Source organism: Ambystoma mexicanum, chromosome 5p (genome assembly GCF_040938575.1).
Source record: "Ambystoma mexicanum isolate Mex_15411 chromosome 5p, UKY_AmexF1_1, whole genome shotgun sequence".
In the NCBI taxonomy this organism is placed as follows: Eukaryota; Metazoa; Chordata; class Amphibia; order Caudata; family Ambystomatidae; genus Ambystoma; species Ambystoma mexicanum.
This window is the reverse complement of record NC_090930.1, coordinates 837,393,980-837,415,414: the sequence shown is the minus strand read 5'-3', so window position 1 is coordinate 837,415,414 and position 21,435 is coordinate 837,393,980. Positions and strand designations below refer to the sequence as shown.

Genomic DNA, 21,435 nt, shown 5'->3' with positions numbered 1-21,435 from the left:
GAAGATTCAGGATTGAAACTCAGTTACACAGTTCGAATCTTACTTGCAATCAGAAGTAATCTTTCCGCCTCTGCCTCTTCCTGGGAGCCTTTCCCATGGTCCTCATCAGTGCAGCAGTTAAGAGCCTGGCTTGCTTGATGTATCACAGTCTGCTGAAGGTTGATCTCATTATTTAGATCCTAGTACAAAACACAATGTTAGTTACAATCTGATTACTTCTATTGACACTTAAAAATTGAAAGAAACAGTTACTCACGATGCTGACTGACTGCAAGAAAAGTTCTGTTCATTCATGTTGCCTTGATAGTCTAAAAAGTTGTGTGTACTGTTAAAGTGCCAGAAAATGGATGTCTAGAGGGAGGTGTGGGTAGCAGAACAATAGATTGTTCCAAGTTCACGCTGCTTACTAGCCCGAGATAAACAGCACACCCTAGACAATGCCCTTACCAGTTTTGAGGCAGAATACATGCCTCAGTGGCGTGACAATGGTAATTGCTTGCCCAGATACCACACCAGTGAGGGGGGGGGGGGAGCAGCCCAGGTGAATAACACATTGACAGACCCAACAGATAGTGCAAACCTAAAATGTTGTTTGTGAAGCAGGCACACCAGTGACTCTTGAGAGAACTGGGTGCAGAGCATCCTCCCACACACCCAGAAAGCAAGGAGGCACAGGTTTGGGAGCGAAGGCACCAAAAAGGTATCAGGTGCAGATGTCTGGTAGGTGAACAGCTTAAACCGAAGCAGTGCAGGGACGAGAACAAATTAAGGGACATCAGCATCGACATGGCAAGCTGGCAATAATCTTGGATAAAGGGTCCCTGTTGGGAAGGCGTTTCCTCCACACCCTGGGATGTAAAACCATCTGCACAATGCAAGACCGGTTTCAACCAAAATAAAGAACAACCTTTAAGGTGGTAGCTAAGGCACGGCAGTCAGGCTCAACTAATGGAGCGAGGTAGACGAAGTGATTAATAGTTACTAGATAATACACCACACTGCTATAGTAAAAAAAAAAAAAACACTATTATGGTACGAGTGACAGGAGAGGGAGGGGGGGGGGGGGGGTGGAGGGTTGTGACGAGACAGAGGTGGGGGGCAGGAAGAGGGAGGCAGGCGTCCTGGGGGGCCAGGAAGAGGGAGGCAGGCGTCCTGGAGGGGTGGGGGGGTAGGGGGCAGGAAAGGGAGGCAGGTGTCTTTGTGGGGGCGGAGAACAGGAAGAGGGAGGCAGGTGTCCTGGGGCAGTGGTGTTGCAATGATTTATAAAGAAGTTTTAGATTTGTGGAGAGTGCCCACTACCAATCTTGAGAACTGACATTCTCCATATTAAAATCAGAACGGATGCCGAGACCATCAATACGATTCTTGTTTATCATCCCCCATGCCAGACTTTATAAATCAGATGGGATTTTTTTTTGCCTCCTTAAAACCTGGTTCTAAAACCTTACTTTCTGGGGATTTTAATTACTGGTATGCAGATGAGTGACCTAAAAGTTAAGGCCCTTAATGATGCTTTAGCAGATCTGGGATTTATTCAATTTGTGAATATCCCTACTCATTCAAAGAGCAATACGCTGGACTGGTTAACAGGACACAATATTACTGTAGCCAGCCAGAATGCATGTCCCTGGTCTGACCATTTCTTTTTATTCACTTTGAAGTTGCATCAGAAAAATACATTCTGGAGGAAGAAACTGATGACCTCTACAATACGGTGCAGAAATTTAAAGAACATTATGCCAGAAACACTGGATCCATGGCTGGATCCACTGCGTCAGAACTACCTCAATAGACAAAATTACTAAAGTTTACCAATAGACCCTTCAGAAACCGACAAATGCTTTGGCATCCATGGCGCAATAAGAAAATCATTTGAAGGGAGAATAATTTGTGGCTTTCGCTTGACCTGCAAAGGTTAAAGTAAAAAATTAAACCATTATATAACTGGAAAAGATCGCTCAATCGGATAAAGAACTATACAAAATCAGTGTAAAAAGAGTCAAGGCGGCTATTATGGCCAAGAAATCATTTAGATGAGCGGATAGCTACAGCTCAGTCTCAACCTAGGGAGCTTTTTAAAGTTTTAAAAGAGTTAGAAAACCCTAGACAAGACACAAAGATAATTATCAGAAACACTGAATGGTGTAATAAAGTACAAGACCCCCATGGATGGCAAACAAAAATATCAAGGATAGGATTGATCTAAAAAAATGATCATTCCGATTGACTGATAACTCCCCTATTATGCACATGGAGTGGAAACCAGAAGAACAATTTACCTTTAAAGCTATAAGCGTAGCTGAATTGTCCCCAATTATTGATCAATATAAACCCTCTAATTGCAAAGGGGATGTTTGCCCAGCACTGGCAATTGAGGCATGTTCCTCTATATTGATTTCTACATTATACAGATTTGTAAATCATTCAGAGACAGCTGTGTGCCAGGGAGCATTAAAGAATCTTCGATAACTCCTTTGTTGAAGAAACCTTGTCTAGCCACAGGTGATCCTTTGAATTATCGCCCCATCTCAAATTCTCCATTTCTTCTAATATTGGATAGAGTGGCCTACTCAAGTTCTTAACCATCTCAGAAAGCATAACATCTTAAATCAGTGGCAATCCGGATTCAGAGAAGTCAATGCTGTTGCACCTCAAATCCAGGCTACTCTGACACATGGACAATGGAGAACCAACTATGTTGATGCTTCTTGATCTGTCCGCCGCCTTCGACCTGGTGGACCATGGGTTATTGGTCACCAGGTTGGAGGAGATAGCAGGCTTTGCAACCTCAGCGGCGAAATTGGCTACATTTTTCTTGTGTGAATACCAGTACAGGGAGAGCAGTGCTTTGGCAGATGCCAGCCCCAATAAGCTGATCCAAGGAGTACCACAGGGGGCCTGCCTATCTCCTATGTTTTATAACATCTTTACAGTTCCATTTCAGCAGAAAATAGCATTGCGTTTACTAATTACGGCGATGACACTCAATGTGTCATCCCTATGTCTGGCGAATTCGAGGAAGATAAACTTAACATTAATAGGATGTATGGCCTTATACAGAGGTTGATGTGCATTAATGGCCTCTTTAAACACCAGTAAGACAGAGTTGATGTTAGTTGGGACGCAAGCTAAAATCCGCAAGATTGAGACGGATTATGCCCAACTCAGGATCGATGGCTGTATAATCAACAAAAAATAAGGTTAAAACCCCCGGGGTCTATTTTGACAGTAACTTGAATATGAAGGCTCAAGTAAGTAGCCTAGTCTCCACCACCTCCTATTATATCAAGTTACTGGTCCATGCTCGTCTTTCTCTCTAGAGTGTCCAGAAACGTTAGCAAGAACCCTGATGGGATCAAGAATAGAACATTGCAGCAGCCTTTTGATTGGTCTGCCAAAAAAGAAGGTCAATAGACTGCAAGTGGTGCAAAATAATGCGGTTCAAGTCATTATGGATCGTAAGAAAAATTACCATATATCAGATGAACAGCACAGCTCCAGTTTATCGGTCACATCCAAAATACATAATCCGAGATCCAACATCTCTATTCAATTGAAAATCCCTGCATGCAGTTTGGTAGAAAGGTGCAGAAAGGAGCCTTTTATACAGCAGCTCCGGCAATATGGAATAGTCTTCAGCGGAGCATTAGAGAGGAGCCCTCAATATCGCTCTTTAGGAAAAGATTGAAAACATTCCTTTTTAAACGAATCGGTCTTGCCTTATCAGAATAATCCAGTAAAATGGTTCTCTCCTGCATTTTAGGATCTCTTGTTTGTCTGTCTTTGTGTTCTAGCACCCTTAAGCCTCTGGGTCAGTGGCTGTGCTATATAAATTAAATAAAAGTAAAAGGAAGAGGTAGGGGGAGGCAGGTGCACTGGGGGCCCAGGAAGGGGGAGGCAGGCACACTGGGGGCCCAGGAAGGGGGAGGCAGGCGCACATGAAGGTAGGGTAATGAGGAACATGTGTGAGAAATAGTGTGTCAGGAGTAATGGGGTAGTGGGACAAAGAATGAGGGTGTGATGCAACTGATTACTGATGGTTACTGTGAGGAGGCCGTAATGAGGTACTGGGACGAGGAAGAGGGAAGCAGGGTACTGGATTAATACTGTGGTACCCAGATGAAGAGCAAGTCTTGAGTATGGGAGATCTGCGAATGACCTCTTTTGAAACACACATCACAGATTGTGTTCCAGGGAAAGAGTGCCATATTGTATCCATCTTCAATACCATTTTTTCTATCAAAACAATATAGATGACCAGTCAAAAATGCAGGGTTTTGAATTGAGGGGAGATGGGAGATCTTTAGCTCTTAATTGTAGCCTAGTAGAGCCCGATTAGCTCAACACCAAACAGCTACCTTTGGCTCCCCAGGCCAACAGATGCTGAACAAACACCCATGTGACTAACTGCATTTGAAACACTCTAAACATTAGGACACATCTATCCGACATTAAAAGCATAAAAGGAGACTCCCAAGATGGCCACCAGAGGGAGAGCACCTTTAACGACGCTCTCCCGATTCCCCCCCCCCCCCCTCGCCCCGACAGCAAATACGCAGCTATAGTCTTTCCCTCCCCAGACACAGAGCTCGGACCGGTGGAAAAGGCCATCAGGAGGACCAGCCCATTTGAGAATAGCGTTAAAACCTGGAAGACGGTTGAAATCTGAAGGGAGCCGCAGGGGCAGGGCATTTATACGGCCACGTCCTATTGGGGCATGCATGGACAGCCCCAAAAACGACGTGGGCAGGACACAAAAGTGTCGAAGTTTTCCTAGGGAAAAACGGCTTTATAAATGTGCCGAGGGTTCCCAGTCTGACAACGGGGAATATTCTAAGCATGTGAATCCATGAAAGATCCAATGCTGGAGAAGCTGTCATTCGCCACCCCTGTGCAATAGTGGGCACCGCAGGTGAACATGGAGGTGAGTAAGCAGCGTGGCCCCACACCCCCCCCCCTCCCTTCCCAGGAGGTAGCTGCAACCTCCCAACAACCTGTGACGGCTTGGACGAGCCCCGGTTCACCCCGGGCAGGTGATATGCACCCCACTGGGGAGCAGCAGAAAGTTAAGGCAGCCGAGAGGAGGAGCCCTCAGGGACCGCCTGCACACCCATCAGGGAAGGCAGAACGAAGGGCGGCCTGCTCCCACAAGTGAGAGGAGGAGACACACCCCACCCGAGCAATGAGAAGGCGAGGACCCTGGATGAGACAGGGGCCAACCAACGGGATGCGTGCACCCCTGACGATCGGACCCCGGGAGGAGGAGTTTGCGGGCTGCGAGACCGCACCAGGAGCGGGAATACAATGGATCTGAGGGTAAGGTGCAGCCCCATGTCCAGCACGCCCAGGGAGGAGGGGTGTCCCCACAGGAGCTGTAGGAGCATTCTGACAGGAACATCGGCCGCCTAACTGACCAGAACGGGGAGCTCTCCACGTTCTAATGTGGTAGAGGCAAACAGCTGGCCCCTGCTCCTTTGAGCCAGATAAGGCTTGCCGGGGAGCATAATGGCGCAGCTTGCCCCACAAGGGGGAGGATACACATAGGACAATTGCAGTAGAGCGCCCAGGCGGCAAGGCACCCGGACTGAGGTTGGGGGTGTGAGGGGGCGTGATCCGCTGAGCAGACAAGGAAGCAGTGGACCGGGCAGCCCAGAGGAGGGGAGGTGGTGCCCAGCATCAAAGGGAAGCTTACAACTTTCCCTCAACAAGGAGATATATAGCTGAGCGTGACCACCCAAGCACTTCACAGGAGTCAACCCGCATCCCAGACTCCAAGGGGGTAAAGCTCAACCAGCACCACAGGGCGGGGGGGGACATGAAAAGGTGAGACCCCCGGCATGACCAACAAGACCCCCCCGGCCCCCACCGGGCAAAGATGGGGCAGAGGAAGTAAGACTATCAGTCCCGAGAACCACTAGACGAATAGGTGCGACCACCACCTGAAGGGAAAGGGACCTATCAAGACCAAGAAACGAAACCCAGTGGGCCAGAGAGCCACCACCAAAGTCCCAGGGAGGATGTCAAAGAACAAGGGCAAAGACCCTCAGACCACCTTAAAAGGCTCAAGAAGAACTGTGGAGGACCCCATTCAGAAGCTATGGAGGAAAGACACTGGCGCCCAGCCTGAAGAGGAAGGGAGGTCAGAGAGAAAGGGCAGCGACCCCGGAAAGGAAGGGGAGAAGCAGGGCCAACCAATAACTCAAATCTTGAGGATAAAATTGCAGTCAGAGTGGAAAGTCAACTGGACACGATCAGGGTACTGGGCCTCCTCCCTACACGAGGTGATAAGTGACATTGGCAAACTTGAAGACAGGACAGACACTAACAAGACGGCCCTGCAGGAACTGGCCGAGAACGCAAGGAAGACGGAGGACCTAATGGAGAAGCTGGCTACCGCCACCTAGAACGTTACAAATTAAAGCCGAGGACTTCGAGAATAGGTCCAGGAGATCGAATGTGAAGATAAGAGGCCTATCGGAAGACGTACATGACAAAGACCTTAAGGCAGTGGACCGGCAAATATTTGCAGACTTGGAGGTGGGAATTGGGATCCGAATCTGGGGTGGGGAGAGCCCGCAGGGGCCAGTTCTGGTGAAAGGGTTGGGCTCAATAGCAGAGACACCATGTCGGGAGGGGCTAGAGAGATAGATTGAGCCCACCCGGGTGGTGCAGGGGGGTTGAGCGGGGTAGGTTAGAGGGGAGGAGGGAGGGGGTTGCGGGAAGGGTGCCCATCCGATCCACCAAGGGAGAAATAAATAAATCCAGAATCCAAAATGGGGTTGGACAAGGTTAGTAAAATGACCATTATGTCACAATGTCTGGGGCCTCAACTCTCCTTTGAAAAAAGAGGTTTCTACAGAGGTAGAAGCTGGACATCCTGACAATCCAGGAAACTCACACAAGTGAGGGCCACGCACAAGCTTAAAATCCAGTGGTACAATAAAATACTCCAGGCTAATGAGAGCAGGAAGAAAGGGCAGGGGTCCTGCTTGCAATCACATCCTCCCTTGACTTGAGAGCAATGGAATGAGCAAAGGACAATAGTGGACGGTACCTAGCTGCAAGACTAGAATTAGGGGGGTAGGTATACACTATAGCCACCATTTACGCCCCCAACACTGTCCAGAAAAAAAATCATACAGCACAACCTGAAAGGTTTTGCCAAAGGCCCGATCATATGGACAAGGGACTTCAACATGGTCTGGGACCCAGGAGTAGACCGGAGCGCTGGGAGGGAGGGCTGTCCGGGAAGACCCTTAAAAGAGCTGAAAGACAGAATGGAGAGGCTAGCACTTGATGCTTGGAGGGAAAATGGGGACGCAACGCGTTTCACATTCTTCTCCCACGTTTACAGATCCTCGTCGAGGATAGACTATGGGCCTCATTACAACTCAGGCGGTAAGGGGTTTACGGCACCGTAAACAGCGCCGACCCTTACCGCCTGAGTACGAGGTCCCTTAGCGCCATGGAGGTTTTAACACCTGCTTTTAGCAGGTGTTAAAATCCATGGCGCTAAGGGACCATGGAGTTAATTACGCCACCGTAATTTACGGTGGTGTAATTAACGCCTTCCCCACTCCCATTATGCCCTATGGGGCAAAAATGGTAATGGGGAAGGGTAAATGGGGATTGGGGACTTACCGCCCCGCCAAACTCGGAATGGGGCGGTAAGTCCGCCAACCACCATGGCGTAAAAGTAGTTTACGCCATGGTGGTAAAGGTACGACCCAGGCAGTAACTTACCGCCTGGGTCGTAATGAGGCCCTATGTGTGGATCTCAAGGGGCTTACTAGGCTTAGTCACCAAAATGTACGTAGGGGCAATAGCCCCCTCAGATCATGCTCCCATAACAATTACAATTGAGGAGATCCCCCTGGTGGAAATTCCCGTCACAGTCAGAGGGCCCGATAAGGGAGGAGATAAGAAAGGGCATGGAGTAATTTTTCATCTTCAATAGGCCGGTGGACACAAGCCAAAACTTGAGGTGGGATGCCTTCAAGGCAACGATCAGAGGAAAGCTCATTGCAGTCAAGGATAGGAGGGACAGGGAAAAGAGGCAGTTGGAGGTGGAGCTAGAAAACAAACTTAGACAGGGGTCGGGGCCAGCGGCGAGACCAGGAGAGAATATAGGGCCATAAGGGGCCAAGTGGAGGTGCTAAAGTCGAGGAATGCTGAACAAGCACTACTACACCTCAGACATAAATATTACATAAGGCTGACGGGCTGCTGGCCAAGCTCTTAAGGAAAGAGGAAAGGGAGAGAACCGCAACATAAAATTATGTTGAGCGGGGGTGGGGTGCAACGGCGGGGGAGGGGCAGGGGGGGGGGGGAAATCGGAGTTAGCACCGAGCTGTCGGAGATGGAGAATTCAATGAATTTTACCAACAGGAACAAACCCAAGTGTAATACCTGGAAAATATCCACCTGCCATCCTTAACAAATGATGAATCACAAGACCTTGACCAAGCTAAAACGGCCGAGGAGGAGCGCAGAGCAATTAACTTGATGTCCATGAACAAAGCCCCAGGCCCGGACGGCTTTACGACCGACTTCTATAAGCTCTTTAGCGAAGTGTTAATCCCTCACTTAGTCCAACTATTTAATGAGTTTGGGACACAAGGGCGAATAACTCCATCGATGGAAGCTAAGGTAGTACTCCTCCCCAAACCTGAAAATTGCAAGTCCTATAGGCCGATTGCGCTAATACACATCGATGCGAAGATCTTCACGAACATTCTAGCCACTAGGATAGACCTCTTCCTTCCTAAACTGATTGGAACCGACCAATCGGGATTTATACGTGGCAGACAAACTGGTGATAACACCAGAAGGGTATTACACTTAGTTGAAAAGGTGAATATAAAAAAGGTCCCAGCGCTTCTCCTCGCGTTGGATGCAGAGAAAGCGTTTGACAGGGTGGAGTGGAAATTCATATTTGCCACTGAGGAGAATGGGCTTTGGGGAAAATATGCAGGCAATGATGAAGTCTAATTACGCAAACCCAACCCCAAGGCTTTTGATCAATGGGCAATTATCAGGGCCAATCAAGGTGATAAGAAGAACGAAACTGGGCCGTCCCCTCTCCTCCCTGCTTTACGCAATCCACCTGGAACCACTGCTGGCCACACTCTGGGCCGCAGAGGACCTAGCAGGCATTCAGTTTGGCAGCAAGCCCCACAAAGTGGCAGCCTTCACCGAAGACCTCCCGCTAACCATATATCAGACCCGGACGGGTCCCTCGGGGCACTGGAGAGGGAGCTGGGGAACTTTAGAGAAGTCGCCGGGCTAAAAAACTACAAAGTCAGAGGCCCTTAACCAAAGGTTAGAGAGGGGGGGGTAGAGCAGGGGATCAAGAAAGCCTTCCATTATAGCTGGGTGTCCACTGCGATAAAATATCTAGGGATCAACAAAGATATTAAATCAAAGTATGTTGAGATGTATCCACCTTTACACCCTCATTACACAGCTATTACAGGGGTGGAGCCCACTCGGGATTTCATGGCTTGATTCTTCTACCCTGATCCCCTAGTACGGTAGTCGCCTGTCCGTCTCCATTTCCTTCCCACTCTCCCCCTCCCTTTCTTATCTATTTCTTAGCTCTTGCACTATCTGAAATAGTCAGGTCGAGTACAATAGTTAATTTCACATCCTTACTGTTCATTGCCTGCAAGAATGTCATTGTATTTTCCCTTGTTCCCGACCTTGCCTTGACGCGCTTTGAAACAAACTATCATATCATGGCTAGGGAGGATCAATGTGATCAAGATGGTCATACTACCCAAAATTCTATACTATGTCACGGCAATCCCAACGAAAGTCCCAAACCATTCTTCAGAGGGATCCAAAAGCTCATAGGAGACATTTGGAACAATAAAAAAACCCAGAGTGTCAAGAAGTCTGATGCAAATGGCAAGAAATAGGGGGGCCTGAGGGTGCCGGACAGAGCATATTACCTGGCTGCCAACTAAGGGTAATTAGAAACTGACTGAAAGACAACAGAAACAAGGGGGAGGCACTGGTGGCAGGACATCTTGAGACAGTCTTGTGGAAACCCAAGGTAGACCGTCTCAAAAACCTATACAAAAGCATGATAGGAACTCCATTTGCGACGCTTGGGAAGAGATAATAACCGGAGCCAGAATCACGTTCTTCCCATCGCCTTTCACCCCAATCTTTTATAACCCGTAATTTTCCCCTGGGGAGGAAGACGGAAAGTGCTTCAGTAGGTGGGAAGGGGGAAGTTGCCTCAAGTTAAGAGACATGTTTGAGGGAGGGGAAATCAAATCACTCACCCAATGTAAATCAGACTTTTTCCCTGGGGGAGGAAGAGAGATACCGAAACAGGCAACTTTCGGCACTAGGTTCTCCTGCCGGAAAAAAATACTGCAGCACCGAGATCCCTGACACGGAAATACGGGGGATTATAACAATATTGTGGTCACCCTCTACAGGTTTATAAAACAAAACTAGGAAGCAGCGCCGAATAGAAGAGCCTATGGGACGAGGATGTGGGCCGCCATATAGAAGACCGAGTGGGCACAGGTCTGGGAGAACATACTTCTATTCAAATACAAGAATTTTTGACAAAATTATTCTGTCAGTGCCATCTCACCCAGTGGGCCTTGAACAAGTTATTCCCGCAAGCAAAGAAGTACTGTTGGAGGGTATGTGGAGAGATGGGACCCTGGAGACAGGTGTGGTGGGATTGACCCTGAATCAAGGCCTACTGGGACATATCGGAGGCAATAGAGGAAATTATGGGGGTGAGATGCAAGGGGGACTGGTGCGGGGCAATCTTCGGCCTACGAGGACCCATGGAGGACCTTCCCTCGAAAGCGCAGAGGAAAATGTATGTGATACTAATTTTAGCGGCGCCCCTGGTAATCGTTCAGAAGTGGAAGCAGAAGGCCCCACCCATGGAGCATGAATGGGTGAGCAAAATCTGGCAGTTCGCATCCATGGAATAGGTAACCTATTCTCTGCAGGGGATTCAGGCGGACTGGGATCTGGTGATGAACTTCCCCCAAAGAGACTAGAGGAGCATGGTGCCCGAGGAGAATGAAACTGATGGTCTGGTGTGAGGGGAAGAAGGGGAAAGAGCTCTGTCGGCCGGGAGAAAGAAAATTGGGGAGGCCCTAAAGGCGACAAGAGACTTAAACAGGGCAGATGCCCAGACTATACCTAAGCAGGGGATAAAGACATTCTACACTGGGATCGGATGGGTCAACGGGGGTAGGGGGGTTAGTTCTGGTTACCGTTTAAGTATTACTGTGAAAACTAAAAAATGTATGTGGAAAAAGAAAGCATAAGAGGGTAATACATAATCGCAACATTATACATTTGTATCTTATACCAAAGTCAGATTTGCAAAAGGCCATTTACTAGCTCCTCATTGCCCAGTGGTAGCACCTCCTTATTATGTTATTGTGATTTCTACAGTGCACTGCTGCCATTTTCATGGTCTCCAGGCAGATCGGAAAGGGGTTGGATGGGTTGGTTAGGGGGATTAAGAGGGAAAGCACAAGAAAGCTTTGATGTGGGGTTGGTAGCTTCAGTTCAGAAAAACCTGTCACTGTATGCTGGTTTGTTTTTAGTTGATCGACATAACTAAATAGAATTTCAAAGGGCAGAATAATCTACACTTTGTATTGGCTGGTTTACTTGTTCAGATAAAACACTGGCTGTGTAGCCTTTCCATTTGACAGGGCTAGTTTAGGAAGTCCTGACACTTCATAATAGCTTGTCTTCTAAACTATTTTATCTGCTTTGTCAAACAGAGCCTGCCTTTTCTCCCTCAGCCCAACATTAATTTTAAAAATAGCATGCATTATCTGCAATATTCATTGCCTTTTTCTATTCCATTCTAAACCAAATACTTGTGAATATCAAACACGGCATTAGAGTTTAGCTTTTGAAAAACGTTTGCCTCCACTTCAAACAATGCATCATTAGAGATTCATAGGATTGTATTCCAGGGGTCCTCGCTTCAGTGTCAAGTTGTTTTTAAAAAGATTGCACGGATTTACCCTTAACCAGAAAAAGATATCTGCAAGGCGTTGTGACCGACTTGCTTCTGATTTGGCGCAAACCCGTCACCTGGTTTCCACTGTGTGCCTATGCAAAGGAAACACTTCTCTAGGGCACAATGAATAGGACAGTTCAAAAAACAGTTTTCCCATACACAACTTTTGCACCGTTTGTCGAATCAGCCAAACATTTTCCAGCTTGCAGAAACCCTTGTCTGGTAATTTTATATGACATTTTCAACCAGGCCCCTGCCTGATAAAAATACATACACATTTTCTATTTTGTTAGGGCAAGATTAACCTAATGAGCATTGACTCTTCTGAAACAAGTTGGACACACAGCTTCACAGATACTCCTTATATTGGTTTGGTTTAAATCCATGCAATAGTCTTTAAAACGTTTGAGAAGGGTACAGCCTTCCAGTCTCCGAAAAATCTCCCGTGGTGCAATACAGCACTGAGGCATTTCAGAAATGGAAATCTGCCATTTTTCCTTTTTCTATGCATGCGATTCACTCAAATCCCACAGGATGACAACAAATGAACATGGCTGAAAGTGCTATTTGAAAGAGGGAAATAAGTGTTTTTACATCATGTAGTGTTGAGGAGCAGCAAAGAGAACCAAACAGTTAGGTGGGCACTTTGGGGAGGGCTGGAGAGCATGTTTTGAGTCGGACTGTTTGGGTTTTAGCAGAGAATTGCATGCGATTACCAACGCATCACCAAAAAAGTGTGTAACCAGATAGAGGGGGAAGCTGGCTAAAAGAGGGTCAGGAGGAATATACAGTGACAGGAGAGGGGTATTTCAGGAACCCAAAGTGGAAGGTGGGGTGCACATGGAGAGAGGCAGTGAGGATGACAGACGCTTAATTTGGGCATTTACACTTACCACGGTAATCAGAAAATGATGTGTTACTATACCAGTGAAACTATCGCAGAAATGAAAGCAGGGGGAACCAAAAGGTGCATGAGCCAGTGGACTACAGTCTTTTAGCCTACCTGGTACAATGCGAACACTAGACACGACTAAAGGCCATGGCCTCTGGTTAATTGGTGCAACATGGGCAGTGGGATCTGATCATTTACTAGTGGGGGAAATGTGCCACAACCGTAGGTCGTATTGGCCATGCCAATGGGCCAAAAGTCATTTTTCTGGATATGGCTATGATCCGAAATAAAACGCTTGAAATTCAGGGAAAACCTTTGTTAAATGAGCTGATGTACCAAACGATGGCAACAAAACCCATGAGCTTTGGCAGGAAAAGGGACAATTTTGGCTTTAAATGTGGCTCAGCACATGAGATCACAGCAGGTGACAAAAAATTACATTGGGAGACATCTATGGGGGTGATTGAGACAGTCATCACTTCCCACACACGTCTAATTTCATGGGTTTTGTTACAATGAGATGTACAAAGAACCAACTAAGTTATTTCCCAAGTTGTTTAGGACCTGGTCCAATTTCATCCAGCAGTTTACAGTGTGTGGTCTGAAAATAAATTGACTTTTGTCCACGAGAAAATTAATGGGGACTAGGCCGAAAATGTTTTTTCTTACTACCTTTATTTTTCAGTGAATCTTTCCCAGAATTGTCAAAAAAAAAAAATAGATAGCAGCCACTTTGAAGGTTGGCAGCCATCGGTTTACTCCCTGCTCTGTGCTCAGAGAGGCACAGCTCTACCTCACTGATTAGGCACAACAAGGATGAAACGCGTGTATGGGGTTGCTGTTGGTACCATTAGTCAGAAGGGAATTGCCATAGCATTTCGGTGCTGGACTGCCCATGTGGGTGGGACAAAGACCGATATGCAAATGGATATTTCCCCATCTGTGAAAGGTACAGTGAGGAAAAAAAAGCGATGGCTGCTCCAAGTGGGAAAATACCACAGAACAGGTTATCATGCCATGTTCTTTCTGGAGAGGGGCACCTGCTACCTTTTGTGAAAAATCTTTCCCAGAATCGCCAGTTGGGGATGGGGGCAGAAGTGGGGGCAGGGGCATGCGTACCAAGTTGCCTGCAAAATTTCAGCCAAATGTTAAAAGTTCCACTGGTACGTTGAACATGAACGCCTAAGAAACACTTCTCTGATCACATACCTCGGGGCTTCGATAAACAGCATGTGCAATCAACTACGACGGATGGCCCTGAAATCCAGGCTTAAAATCTTGGCTAGACAAGATAGGATTCATAAAAAGTTCCGAAAGTTTCCATCTTACCAGTATTGACGTTATATAATCGGAATGTGGTTCCTTCGTTAACATTTGTGGCAGAGGCGTTTCGTAGAAGATATGGTCTAGCCTGGAAGGGGCATTCTGGAGGAAGATCTTGAACCCATCGAACATTGCTTCTACCGCCTTGAGATATGAACTAGGCCTAGTTTCATTAAAAGCGCGAGTGACGTGGAACTCACTGACACTTTCGGAAAACTAGGGTTCCTTCTCCAGCAGTGCCATATGAAATCTCGAAAATTAATCACTACAGAGCAGATAATGTGCTTATGAAGCAGTGGCTTGACTGCTGTCGCAGCAGACTAGAAAAACTGCAGTCTGATATGGACTAATTGACCAAATTCCCAGGAAAGATTAAAATGAAACTTTGGCAGGGCGATTGGATTAACACCCAAGAGTAAAGAAACTTTCATTGCTGCAGACATTTTAAGAGTAGAAACAAAACCTCAGGGAACACTTCCTAAATATCTTACCAAGGCCCCTAATGGCTGGTACAGAAATCAGTTTCAAATTGGACTTGTACACTACAAATCAACTAATAAAAATCTATGGGAATTCTGAGACGGAGGGCTGTAGATTCTACAGCAAACAGAAAACTTGGTGTCACTAAAAGCATGTCACATTGCTTTGCTGTGGTTTAACTGACTTAAGAATCAGACACATGAGCAAGTTAATTGAAGCCTGCAATACATTGGATGTGAAGGAAATCTGGTCCTTCCAGAACCTTATGGCTACGATTTCTTTGCTGAACTTCTTAAAGGAGGTGTTTGAGCTGCCAATTTGATCCCCTTTGTTTCAAAAGCAACCTTTTCCCCTTTCGTTCCATTCTTTCTTTGGATTCTAGGATTTGATTCCTGAGTCTTTTCTTTCTTTTTACGTGGAAAAATTTGATCTACGATAAAGGTTTGATATAAACTATAAATCATTCAATACAATCTATTTTTTTTAAACAAGTTGCTAGCAATTAATTTTTATTTCCAAAGGTACTCCGTACTCACATTAACTATAGTGCACTGACAGGCACGTATATCACATATACATATATCACACATACATAGACACACCTCTAGTGTATCATCTCAAGTACTTATTTGAACTTTGTATGTGTAACCCTATAAAGTGTATCTGCATAATGTATTCTCTTGGGGAGTCTGCTGGGATTAACTGTGCCTCACAACCATCCAAGAGTGAAGCCGGTCTGCTCTGCCACATCTCGTTAGAGAGTTTGGTATAACTTTTGGTTGGAACCCAGTCTTTCAGTTAGGTCAAATGGTTCCACAAGCCTCACAAGAGGGCTATGGAAAAATCTTCTGAAGAGTGTCCAGCGGAATGATATCTGACAGTTTGACCCGCAAAGCTCTCATGTGTGGGAAGGCTTCATGAGACAACTCCGAGCTTTGGCTTTTGGGGGGTGGGCAGTTGCAAGAAGAAACTCAACCGGTATCAGACAACTCTTGGTGAGCAGGATCTCAGAAGGTCCTGGAGTAAGGTCACACAGGCAGCTCAGAGGAAACTTGGCTGTAAAAACCACTAGAAAAAGAACAGTGGACTGCAGGAGATGGCCATGCAAATAAACAATTAATCAGTTCAAGCAGAGAGACGGAACCGAGGTATGAAGCCAATGTGCGAAGTCATCAAAACTTGTGGGCATATCAAAGCGGCATACAGCCTGTAAGCTTCTGTCAAATTCTCAGTTCTAAGTATTTGTGGTACAGCCAACACCAGCCGTCTGGATTAAGGCACTGGATGTACCAAAAATACACACAATTTAGATAAATATTCTGTGTTCCTTTCTGATGTACAAAGCATGAATTTTAAGTAAACAGATCGAAAAATGACCACTTAAAGCAATAAAAAATTAAACCGGACCATTTCCAAATCTCACAAAAGTAAACTCCTCAATTCCATCATTTAACAGAAAATGGCCGGTGGGTGGTGGGGGGCTGCAGCACTGAGCCAAACAAGATGGCGGCCTCCAGACTGAGTGAAGCTCTGCACCGTGAGGTAAGGCCCCGGACAAAAAGGACTGGTTAACGGTGACGAGAAACCGTGCCAGGGGTTCCAAATATGGATTAAGTAGTAGTGTGGCGGTGGCCACGAGGTTGGATCGATAAGTCCACCCAGAGCCGGGATCATAGCAGTGGTCCATAGTGTCAGGCGCTGCTGAGTGGCGAGGCGGCAGGATCAGCTGGGTTGCACCATGGGTGCGTGCCAAGCGAGTTGGGAGTGGAGCGGCGAAATGGCTGCTGTGGTGCGACACTGAGGACGCTACATCCCAGACTCAAGGCAGGGGTCTGGACCACTGTAGCAAGGTACACCTGCTGCTGCTTGGAAGCCGCCCTCCCAGCCGGGGGGGTTGAGAAGTGAGGATTGCAGTCAGTGTGGCCACCGCTCGGAACGGATTGCAGCAGTCTCAGAGCTGAAGGTGGAGGAGCTCATGCGAGTGGACACTGTGATTAACACTGGTTCTGGGAAACGCAGACAAGTGGCAGTGTGTAGCTCTTGGCAGAGGAGCAATGTGGAGAGAACAATTTGTGCGAAGTGGGGTAGACCGTGCGCGCAGTGGAGCGCTTTTGCCACGGTACGACTGCAACTCTGCAGGTCTGCTTCACCTGGCCATGCTCAGAGTGACCTGGAGTGGGAAAGATTACCTCTTCTGGGACACAGAGGGGGCCGAAAGGTTGATGAAATCCATACCTGTTGCAACACCTCCTGATGGGACAATGGAGACACTGTGGTGCAATTGAAAAAAGGCGTTAAAGATGCATAATAGTCATGTCTTGTTCTTTTCAAGCGCTAGAATGTGTGTTAGAATGTGTGTTGATGGTAGGTCTCCAAAATGTGCTGGTTATCCCCTTCCCCACTGTGTGATTTTTGAAACCTTTGGGCCCTCTGAATTGTACTGTCCCTCCACGGAGCAGATGTTTTCCTCTTGTACCTTTCAGGCTAAGCCTTGGAATTGTTTGAAGACAGCATGGATTGCCAGAGTTTCAGCATGTTGGTTTTCTGCCCCATCCTCCCCCTCAAACCGCCGGGTAACGTAGACTCCAGGACGTTTCCTTATAAGATTCTGAAATTGATCCAGACTGGCTGTAAAATGTGAAAGCTTCCTATTGTTGTGCCTTTGTATTTTTCATACAAGGCTTTTTTTTATTAATACGACTGAAAGACATTGAATGCAACTATTAGATTAAAGGGTAAACAACTAGATTAAAGGGTAAATTGAAAGTAGACCCAGTTTTTAGAAAGGAGACAGAACTCGGGGGATCATGACCAATTTTGCATGAATCCAGACAGGGTGCAGGTGTGTAAATGTTAGTGTGTTTATGTTCCAGTAGTAATCTTTAGAGCAAGTGATTAGGGAGATAAGATACAGTACCTTCATTTTCTGTTTTATATTCACAGAACTTGTTGTTCTTTTTTCTTCCAGTCTTGAATGTACATCTTCCTTGCGAACAATTATTTGTTTAATTTGAGGACGATCCACCTCTTTGAACCTTTGAGACCTGTACGCATCAATGCTAGGTAAAAACAAAGACATGTGTGTGAACAGGTTGGTTCATCATTGCGTTATAAAATGCAAGTACTACCACCAAACACCAAAATAAAAGTCAAAAGGTCCCATAACCTCGCAGAAGCTGCTACTTGAGGATCAACCAACAGGTTCTTGATACAAGGATTCACCAAGCGCTAATACAATGAGATACGGCAATGCATCTTGGAACAAAAAGGAACAAGTTACTTACCTGTAACTGTTGTTCTCCAGCATGGGTCTGGCATGGATTCACATGCTCATGAATATTCCCCGTCAGGCTGTGAATCCTCGGTAAAGAAAAAACCAGTATCAGTTTTGTTTCTGATCTGTCTTTCATAGTAATAACCAATCACTGGTCTCTGCGTCATACTGACCACAGCCAATGACTGCCCTCTACCTAAGCCCCGCCTCTGGCAGCCATCTTCAGATTTGGAAGCACGTGAAGTGGCAGTATGACCAAGTGAAGAGCCGCAGAGGGCTAGGCGGGAGGGTTCGCATGCGAATCCATGCCAGACCCATGCTGGAGAACCACAGTTACAGGTAAGTAACTTGTTCCTTCTCCAGCATGGGGTCTGGCATGGATTCACATGCTCATGAATAAAGAATACATAGCAGTACACACATGCACAACCACGGGAGGTGGCAAAGGCTCAACATTAAGCATTACATCAAACTCAACATTAAGCATCTTACCTCCTCACCAGGCGAACAGGTTGCGCAGCACTGCTTGGCCGACCCTGGACTCCTCCCTGGAATCCCGATCGACGCAGTAGAATTTCGTGAAGGTGTGCGTCGACCTCCACGTAGCAGCCCTGCATATGTCCAGCAGGGGCACACCAGAAAGGAACGCCGTGGTAGCTGCGATCGCTCTGGTGGAATGGGCTCTCGGACGGCCAGGCAGCGGTCGGTTTGCCAACCGATGACAGTACATGATACAGCCGGAGAGCCATCTGGAAATGGAAGCCTTCGAGAGTGCCTTCCCCTGATTGACAGGTCCAAAATTCACAAAGTTGTGACGTCTTCCGAAAACACTTCGTGCGGTCCACGTAGAACTTTAGCGCTCTAGCCACATCCAGCGAGTGCAAAGTCCTCTCAGCCGGCGACGAAGGCGACGGGAAGAACACAGGCAACACCAAGGGTTCGTTGAGGTGGAAGTCCGACGGCACCTTGGGCATGAAGGAGGGGTGCGTCCTGAGCACTACCCTCGTGTCGTGAAAAGTCAAGTACGGGGCCTTGCAGGAAAGGGCCTGGATCTCTCCCACTCGTCGTGCAGAGGTGATGGCCACAAGAAACGCTGTTTTCCACGACAGAAACTTCAACGGGGCCGAGTGCAGAGGCTCGAACGGAGGTCCCATGAGCTTGGTCAGCACCACGTTGAGCTCCCACACCGGGGCCGGAGCCTCGACCGGCGGGAACGATCTGAACAATCCCTTCATGAACTCTTTCACCAGACGATGAGACCACAAGGACGTCCGCCCCGTGGTTCTGGTGTATCGGGAGATCGCAGCAAGATGAATCTTGATGGACGCGTGTGCCAGTCCAGCTTTGGCCAGCGTCAGCAGGTACGGCAGTACTTGGGGAGCCGTAATCCGTAGAGGGTTAATCTTCTGTGCGTGGCACCAGACAGAGAACCTCTTCCATTTGTGTCCGTAGCATTTCAGAGTCGAGGACGCCCTGGCCTTTGCAAGAACCTCTCTGCAGTCGGCCGGTATGTCGTATCCTCCAAACTCTAGCGCTGCAGGAGCCAGGCCTGCAAGTTCAGCGATTTCGGGTCGTGGTGGAGGATGGCGCCTCCTTCCCTGGAGAGTAGATCCGCGTCCACCGGATTGATTGAGGGGGACGCTGACAAGTCCAGAAGGTCCGGGAACCATATCTGCCTCGGCCACGCAGGTGCGACGAGGATCATCCTGCACCGTGACCTCTTGAGCTGGTTGATGAGCCAGATCAGCAGTGGCAAGGGAGGGAACGCGTAAAGGAACAGGCCCTCCCAGGGGAACGAGAAAGCATCGCCTATGCTCCTCGCCTGGGGAAACCTGCTGGCGAACCTCCGGCACTTGGAGTTCGTCGCCGTCGCGAACAGGTCGATCTGGGGTGTGCCCCACCGTCGGAAGAGGAGATCCACTAGATCCTGCCGTAGTTCCCACTCGTGGCACGAGCGCAGCTCCCTGCTGAGTGAGTCGGGATGGTGTTTTTTATCCCTGCTAGATGAAACGGCACCAGAAATATCCTTTGGGCGACGGCCCAATGCCACAGGTCCTGCGCCTCCTTGGACAGTGCTGGGGACCTGGTTCCGCCCGTTTCCTGATGTAAAACATGGTGGTGGTGTTGTCGGTGAAGATGCTCACCACCTTGCCCTTGAGGGACGGAAGGAAGGACCTGAGGGCCCAAAACACTGCACAGAGCTCCAGGACGTTGATATGTAGTGATTTCTCCGTCGGGAGCCAAAGGCCTCTTGCGTGCAGATTTTCGGTGTGCGCTCCCCACCCTTCCAGGGAGGCATCCGTGGTCGCTGTCTCCTGGTGGGCTGGGGTCTGGAAGTCCATGCCCGCCGTCAGATGCGCGCGGGTGCCCCACCACCGGATCGCTCGTCGGAAACTCTCGTCGAGTGTGATCCTTTCCTCGAAGCTGCCCGTCGTTTGGATCCAGCGCGCGTCCAGGAACTCCTGCAATGGGCGCATCCGGAGCCTGCACAGGGGAATGAGGTAGATGCAGGAAGACATCATTCCGAGGAGGGACTTGATGGACCTCACCTTGGCCGCGTCGGCCACCAACATCCGTTGTACCTTGCCCAGGATGGCCCTGGTCCTCTCCTCCGACGGGGAGGCCAGAAGGGACACTGTCGAGCCTCGCTCCCAGAAACAGTGCGTCTTGCGCGGGTACCAGGTGGGATTTGGCGTAGTTCACGGAGAATCCCAGGTCCGTGAGAAGCTGGACGGTCCTTACCGTGTGGTCCACGGCGAGCTCCCTCGTCTTGGCTCGGATGAGCCAGTCGTCCAGGTAGGGGTAGACGTGGATCCCCTCTCGGCGCAGCTGCGCCGCCACCGGTGCAAGGCACTTGGTGAAAACCCTGGGTGCCGACCGTAGTCCGAAGGGGAGGGCTTTGAACTGGTAGTGACGCCCTTGGACCACAAACCTGAGAAATTTTCGGTGCCCCCTTAGGATGGGAATATGGAAGTAGGCATCCTCCAAATCCAACGACGACAGGAAAGCTCCTTCCTCCAGCTGACCCAGGACGTGCTGGAGGGTGACCATCCGGAACTTCTGAGCCTTGATGAACTTGCTCAGACGTCGCAGGTCTAGGATGGGGCGCCATCCTCCCGTCTTCTTCACGAGGAAGTATCTCGAGTAGACTCCGGAGCCCCGAAGCCTCTTTGGGACGAGTTCGATGGCGCCCTTCCTGAGCATCGCCTTTACCTCCAGGAGAAGCTGCGGGACGTGAAGCTCTTTCCTGGCCAAGGGGGGGGACGCGCGGGCACCTTCTTTGAAACTCGAGCGCGTGGCCCCGGGCTAAGGCGTCCAACACCCAACGGTCGGTGGAGATGGACTCCCACACGCTGACGAAGCTCGCCAGGCAGCCTCCCACCGGGGTGCTTCGGTGGGGGCCCGACCCCACGGCCGGTTCAATCCTGTTTCGACGAGGCTTTG

General features: G+C 48.4%; 1 protein-coding gene across 4 annotated transcripts in view; it reads right to left on the bottom strand.

Moving 5' to 3' along the window:
- ANLN (anillin, actin binding protein) overlaps positions 1 to 21,435 on the bottom strand; it is a 728,409-nt gene that overhangs the window by 375,135 nt on the left and 331,839 nt on the right. For all 4 annotated transcript variants that reach the window (XM_069613260.1, XM_069613259.1, XM_069613262.1 and 1 more), the window contains exons 12-13: positions 17,635 to 17,776; positions 44 to 179 (exon numbers count right to left, since the gene is read on the bottom strand). In XM_069613260.1, coding sequence (XP_069469361.1) covers positions 44 to 179; positions 17,635 to 17,776 — 278 coding nt within the window. The remainder of the gene's footprint in view (positions 1 to 43; positions 180 to 17,634; positions 17,777 to 21,435) is intronic.